Source organism: Scomber scombrus, chromosome 4, assembly GCF_963691925.1.
Source record: "Scomber scombrus chromosome 4, fScoSco1.1, whole genome shotgun sequence".
Lineage (NCBI taxonomy): Eukaryota > Metazoa > Chordata > Actinopteri > Scombriformes > Scombridae > Scomber > Scomber scombrus.
The window spans coordinates 8,220,661-8,226,988 of NC_084973.1; the positions used below are offsets into that span (position 1 = coordinate 8,220,661).

At 42.6% G+C, this 6,328-nt stretch overlaps 1 protein-coding gene across 1 annotated transcript; it reads right to left on the reverse strand.

Annotated features, from left to right (window-relative positions):
- Positions 1–55: 55 nt before the first annotated feature.
- Positions 56–5,665, reverse strand: hnf1a (HNF1 homeobox a). The gene is made up of 10 exons (XM_062418320.1): positions 5,158–5,665; positions 3,913–4,112; positions 3,631–3,811; positions 2,729–2,931; positions 2,246–2,388; positions 2,011–2,152; positions 1,727–1,915; positions 1,532–1,647; positions 1,349–1,433; positions 56–475 (listed from the first exon to the last, which is right to left on the reverse strand). Exons 1-10 carry the CDS (start codon positions 5,451–5,453, stop codon positions 345–347), a joined length of 1,686 nt encoding a protein of 561 aa, XP_062274304.1. The 5' UTR covers positions 5,454–5,665; the 3' UTR covers positions 56–344.
- Positions 5,666–6,328: the final 663 nt, after the last annotated feature.

The following is a 6,328-nucleotide window of genomic DNA, read 5'->3' on the forward strand; positions in this document are numbered from 1 at the left end:
GAAAATTCAGGTAAGGTGAAGTTAACAACTTTCAAATAAATGCACAATATCTGAATGTTACTAAAAAAATTATTTTAATAAAAACATGTTTTGGTGTTGATTTTTCATTGGATTCCCTGTTGTATCAAAAGTAAATCTTCTCTATTGTTGATCCTTGTTCATATTCCAGTTGTTTGGAGTTTGAAACATCAAAGCTGAATCCTTGTGGTCCGTGACCCCAGACATCCTCCAAAATTTGATGTGGTTTCTCTGGAAAGTTACACCTAAGGTATCTGTCCATCCCAAACGATACCACATGCATTAGTCCAGCTGACAGTGGGTAGACACTTGCTGGCAAAGCGCTCCTATTGCGCAGTAGAAACCATTTGTGTAGGAATGTAGGAGCTGATGTCTGTTGGTGAAGGTGAGAGGAGGTGAGACTGGTGGCTTTCTGTCGTCTGAGAGGCGGGGTACAGCTCGAGGCTCTCGGAGGAAGCTGTTGAGAAAAAGAGAGAGTAGTTTATCTGGGCTGGAAAGGGTTTGGCACAATTAGATTTTATACTGGGACATCATTGACAGGAAGACCTCTTTATAGCATCCAAAAGCATGTATATACAGGAGGAATAGGAGCAGAACCCAGAAGGGTAAAACAGTCATTACCAAACTGAGGACATAAAATAAGTAAACATCCAACTGGCTTATGCACGCAACATAAATCTGTTGAACATGCACTGTTGGAGTGTAATCATTATGTTGAGGAATAGTATCATCACTAAAGGAAGAAAAATATACATTTGGAATAATAATAATGATCAAGTAGAAGTTGTATAATACAATACAGCAAGTAATACATCAACAGTTGTAGGAAATGGAGCACACATTGTAGGCTGAATTATAACCTAATAAAATAAAATAGCTAAAGGGTTCCTTCAAATAATTCTAAGGCCTCAATAAAGTACAGTTGTTCAAGTTTTTTCTTGCTGTTTCCTTTTTTATGTACTTCCATGATTTGCAGTAGAGTGCTAGTTATCATAAAAACCACAAATAAGGGTTGTGTCTTAAATTCCCATAGTAAATAAATAAATGATTCAACAGAAATTCAGTTTTCTTAGCCTCCATTAAAATTCTAAATGTAACATCACTTCTGGTAGAGTGGGAGAGAAAAAAGTGCACCAACAAAAAGTTAACATTACAATTTTTAAATACATCAAATCTGATTAATTTCAGTACATTATACCCACCAAAAGTTAGCTTCTCACACAGTTTCCAGCTACACTGATGCATTCTGGGTTGAATGCGTCATGTTGTAAATTGGTAAATGTGGCTCCTTTTAATATGGTCAAGAGTCAGTCATAGGTAGGCTGTGTACCTGGTACAGGTGTGGCGGGTTGCAGGTGCAGAGATTCTTCCTGTAAGGATGGGTCCGTCTGTTCTTCAGGATCCGCTGTTAGAATCTGTCAAAAAAAAATTAAAAAAGTCACCACATTTAAAAAAAACTACCAAATGAGGACCATTCATGCTGTGATGTTTGGTTTACTTGAGTCCCAGTTACCTGTCGGACAGCAGTGAGGCTGGTCAGCGTCCCCAGGCTGCTGCTGTCAGTGATGACCATGGCTTGAGACAGCAGACTGGATGAGTGGTACTGGGGCGAATCAGACTTGTTGTACACTGTAATGAGGAGCAGATGAATGAGTCCTCACTCTACATAATATGATAAATTTATAGCATTTTCTTTCTGTGGCCTTACTGTGACATGGCAGCTGTGCCATTGTTGCCATGAATGGACTGGCACCCATGTGACCGTGGAGCTGCTGTGATATTTGCTGCTGCTGGGAGGCGTGAAGCTGCTGCTGGAATGAGATTGGCTGCAGAGTGGTGAAACTGCCCCCCACGTTGTTTATGACCGGTATGGTCTGAGGCTGGGTGGAGGCTAAACCTATAAATCAATAGGGGAAAGACATGAGTTTTTCTTGTCATAAAAAAAGCCAGTTAAAAGCCCCAGATGTTTTAATGGAGTGAAGTAAAGGTTACCGATGAAAAGTGAGGACTCTCCCAGACTCATGATGCTGGGCAGTGAGGCCATGATGACGCCCTGCGAGGACGCGGGGGAGGCAGACAGACTGTGCAGCGAGGTCAGAGTGCTTACTGGGGGCAGCGGGCCACCGCTGGACACCTGGGACCAGAGGACAACGTGGTCACGATGGCAGCAGTGTGTGTGCAGCTAGTCAGTAATAACAAAGTGAGCGACCATGACACATGCTCTCACCGGCTTGGGATTGTGGGTCTCGAGGAGTGTGTGGCTGGGCTCCAGTTGGACAGGGCTGATCACCAGGCGTCCCACTCTTTCCCCTCCGCTACCCCTGACTGAGCTCAGGGTTTCACATGCAATTTGTTGGCTGTATTTCACACCTGGAAAACAACACAAGTCAGGCATAACACGGGTCCTTCATCACTGACTGGGTTCATGTTTTAAACATACAGCAGACAACTTTGGCTGATGACTCCAAATGGCAGAATGACGGAACTGAGAAAGTTGAGCATCATTACCAGAACCAGTGCAGTCACGTCTACATGAGGGTGATGGTTATTGTTTTGGATTAAAAAAAAGGAAAAGTGCATCCAATGATCTGGCTAAGGCAAGTCCAACCTTGTCTCGACAGAGCTCTCACTCGCTCACTCATTTTAGGGAGCAGTTTAGATTTCACTCTTAAATGTCTTGAAGCTTTGATGAAGGTTTTGAGGTTATTACCGTGCTCAGGACTATGTGGGAGAGCGGGGTTGGAAGAGGAGGTAGACTGGTTGCCGTAAGGCGTGTCCAGTGCCAGTTTATGACGGAAGGCCTCCTCTTTGCGCCGGTTGGCAAACCAGTTGTACACCCGGACCTCCGTCACCAGGTTAGAGCCTAGGCCAGCCAGCTGGGAGGGAGACACCCCTCTCTGTAGACACTCTGCCCTGGAGGACGAACAGGGAGCACATTGACACGTTGCTTTTTATTTGAAAGGTCCAGACTTTGACACATTGATTATCTTAGTCAGTATTTCACCAGAAGATTGTAAAGATTCTCTCCTGACCTCTGTGACGTGATCAATCACCCACAGTTACTAAACATTACCTTAGGTTTCTACCAGGAACACAAATCATTGATTTTTGTACCTCATCTCAGCAGATATTGAGTAAGAACAAAAATGGTGTATGAAAACAGTCTTGGGGTTGACTTTAAGGATGATTTGGATTGTTGCAAGATATTTATGAAAAATAACCCTAACTACATTATTATTTGTTGCATTTTACATTATAGTCTATATGTTAAATGCCCTGAAACTGTTTCCTCTATCACCTTCTTACTGTGAACTATGGGCTCACATTTGTCTAGTTTTGGTTATTTACTTCAAGTACATTTTTTAATTGGTGTTTTTGTGTGGACTCTTCTCACTAGTTTGAAGTGGATGAGGCTCCATTGGAAAAAGGTGATAATATATATTTAAATAGTTATTATGAATGATAGGATGTTTTTTTCAAACCAGGTTTTTAAGGGCTCTAGTAATTATATAATGGGTTTGACTCTGGCACATGATAGAGATCTGGTTGTGCCAAATTGACTCTGCAAAGCTGGTAGAAATGTTTTGTCTTGGTACAATCAGTATGTCACACCTGTTACAGTCATCCACCAACCCCTCTCTTTCCTCCTTGCTGGGGTTCTTTTGTCGTTCGTATGCATGGAAGAGGATCTGCAGGGACGCAGGACCCCATTTGAACCTGTTCCTCCGTCCTTTTCTGGTTTCCTCTCCTTGGTCCTCCCCTGATCCAAGGCCATGTTTGGCATTGGTGAACTCTAAAGGGAATGATAGTATGTTATTTCTCACTCTCAGACCCGTAGAGAACTGATATTTGATGAGTGTTTGAATGCAGAAACGTGGGTGCTGGTGTACTCACGCTGGCTAATCTCGCACTGCTTCTTGACGTACCAGGTGTACAGAGCACCTCTCTTCTGGTTCTTCATTGGCGTGCCTTTGTTGAGGTGCTGGGAGAGGTGGGACTGGTTGAGTCCTGTAGATTCAACCACCTCTCTCTGAGGAAGGTTGTGCTGCTGCATGTAGCTTTTCACAATTTTCGCAACACGCCAGGGATCCTCCCTGTTAGAGACAGACACCTGAGCTGACAATACCTTCTGGCCTTTTCACTTTTCCTAGAAATAACAGTTTATTCTCAACTTATTTTACAAGAATATTAAGAGTCAAACATATTTGCCAACACAAGCATGTAACACTCACAGTGTTAGAACTAAAGATTGGCCACTGAGAGGGAAGTGGAGAGAGGTTTATTGACAGAGCGAGATAAGGGAAAGCACACAGGAGCAAAGTCCAACTCTTTCAGATCACTGGAGGGGAAAAACGTGTAAAAGGTTTATGAAGCCTAATTTAACGCTTTCTAACTGTCAGGTCAGGAGGAGATAAAATACACCAAATTTTAAAATTCCCTGACTTCACCAGATTCAAAGACAGCACACAAACAATCTTTGCTAATGTATTAGACAATTTGAATGAAAGTGTTTCTACACATATCCTTAAAGAGCATTTTATTACATTTTTAAAAAGGTTTACTTGCCTATAAATGAAGTAGTTGTCAGATAAATGCAGTGTGTATTCCTAATATAAGAATTCAGGTCTTAAAATTGCATGTGGAAATATCAGTCAAGCGTTATGTAAACATAGCCTCACAGGACCAACCCTACTCCATTAATCTTCACCTATGCATGTAGCTTATTTATTAAGAAATGGCCAGAGAATAATGATGAGGGTGGGTAATTAGTAACTAGCAAAGGAGGAACCCTCTTTAAATTCGCCTCAGAAGCCAGGTTGCAGTGAGAGAGACAGACAGAGAGCAGTAGAAGGAGGGAGGAATTGTAAGGAGAGGGGAACCAAGCTTGAGAGGTGCCAGAGAATGAAGGATTATTTAGGTTATTTCACCTCTCAGGTACTTTGTTTTCATGATGCGTGAAGGTAAAAGACAGGAGGGGGGGGAGTGAAAAACGGCATTGAAAATGTGGTCGAGGCATTTTGAAATTTGACCTGATCAAGTCCCATTAGGAGGCACAGACACATTTCTTTGTGAGAATAGCAGTTATGGGGATTTTGTCATTGTCATGGAGCCTCCGGAGAAGTGCTGGGATCTACTTACTGCAGTAGCCGGTCGACTTCACTCCTCAGTTTGGCTGCCTCCTCTGGGGGAAGCTTTTCCAAATCTCGGAATATGGGCGGTGGGAAATCCATTTCTCCTTCTTCAGAGCTCTCTCCATCTCCTTTCTCTCCCTTCTCTGCACCAGCAGTCGCCCTGTCTCGCTCCAGTTCCCCCAAGGCTTGGACCAGGATGTCCCGGGACAGTCCGGATTCTAGCAGGGCCCAGATCAGCTGCTCCTGAAGAGCGGTCAGGCTCGACCTCGCATTAGCTGCCCTGGCCCTCTCCTCTCCCTCCATTATTCTGATGCCTTACCTCGCTACCGCCTCGCAAACAAACACACTGCTCTCATGTGCAGTTCACACACTCAAACTACGGCCAGGCGGCCAACGTCGGGCCCCTTTACATCTGTAATCCCTCTTCAGTGTAAGAGAAAGTATACTTTCATTTTCCTTGTGTTAAATTTCCTCCCGATGTGTCCTGAGCTGCCTGGTTTTTAGCTCTCCACCTGCTGTTTTGCTTTCAAAGGTCAATTTTCTTTTTTTTTAACCTTCTTCCTCTTCACCCCCTCCTCCTTACATGCGCCCTGTGAACTTTGTCCCTACTCCCTCAGTCCCCAACAGTGACCAAAGTTCAATTCAAAAACAATAAATAAAACAGAGGGGATGTAACAGTTGCACACAGGGCCACACGGACAACAGATCACCTCTCAAAACACGCACAGAAACATTAGTAAAGAAAACCGAACAGAAAAGTAGCGAGATGTATTTATGTGTGTAGATATTTCTGATTTTAAGGTAAAACTATATTGTAGCCCTTCACGCCCTTTTTGTTTTATTATAATTATTCCAAACTATTAGTTATGTCAAAGCATGTAGTTAAAAATGTCAATTTTAGGCCAAAGGTTAATATTATGCACAGAACCACAGCAGGTAAAGTGAGCAGAGAGATGCCACTAGAGGGCGCTGTTGTAGATTTCAAGCATTCAACGCTCATATATCTAAGTATAGAGATACAAGGAAATTGCCTTAATTCATCTTTCAAAACAGGCAAAAACTTTTATATTCACTTAAAAAAAAAATCTAATAACATGTAACATAGACACTATTCCATTGTGTGGTTTAAATAAAAAATCTATCATAAATAAAACACTGTTATGATGACACGCTGGGTG

What these genes read in the sequence shown, in the direction of transcription:
- hnf1a (XM_062418320.1), bottom strand. Translation starts at nt 5,453, where the DNA reads ATGGAGGGAGAGGAGAGGGCCAGGGCAGCTAATGCGAGGTCGAGCCTG. An exon ending in GCAGTGCGAGATTAGCCAGC is followed by an intron (nt 3,812 to 3,912) that starts GTGAGTACACCA and finishes CATTCCCTTTAG; the next exon opens with AGTTCACCAATGCCAAACAT. An exon ending in CCCACATAGTCCTGAGCACG is followed by an intron (nt 2,389 to 2,728) that starts GTAATAACCTCA and finishes GTTGTTTTCCAG; the next exon opens with GTGTGAAATACAGCCAACAA.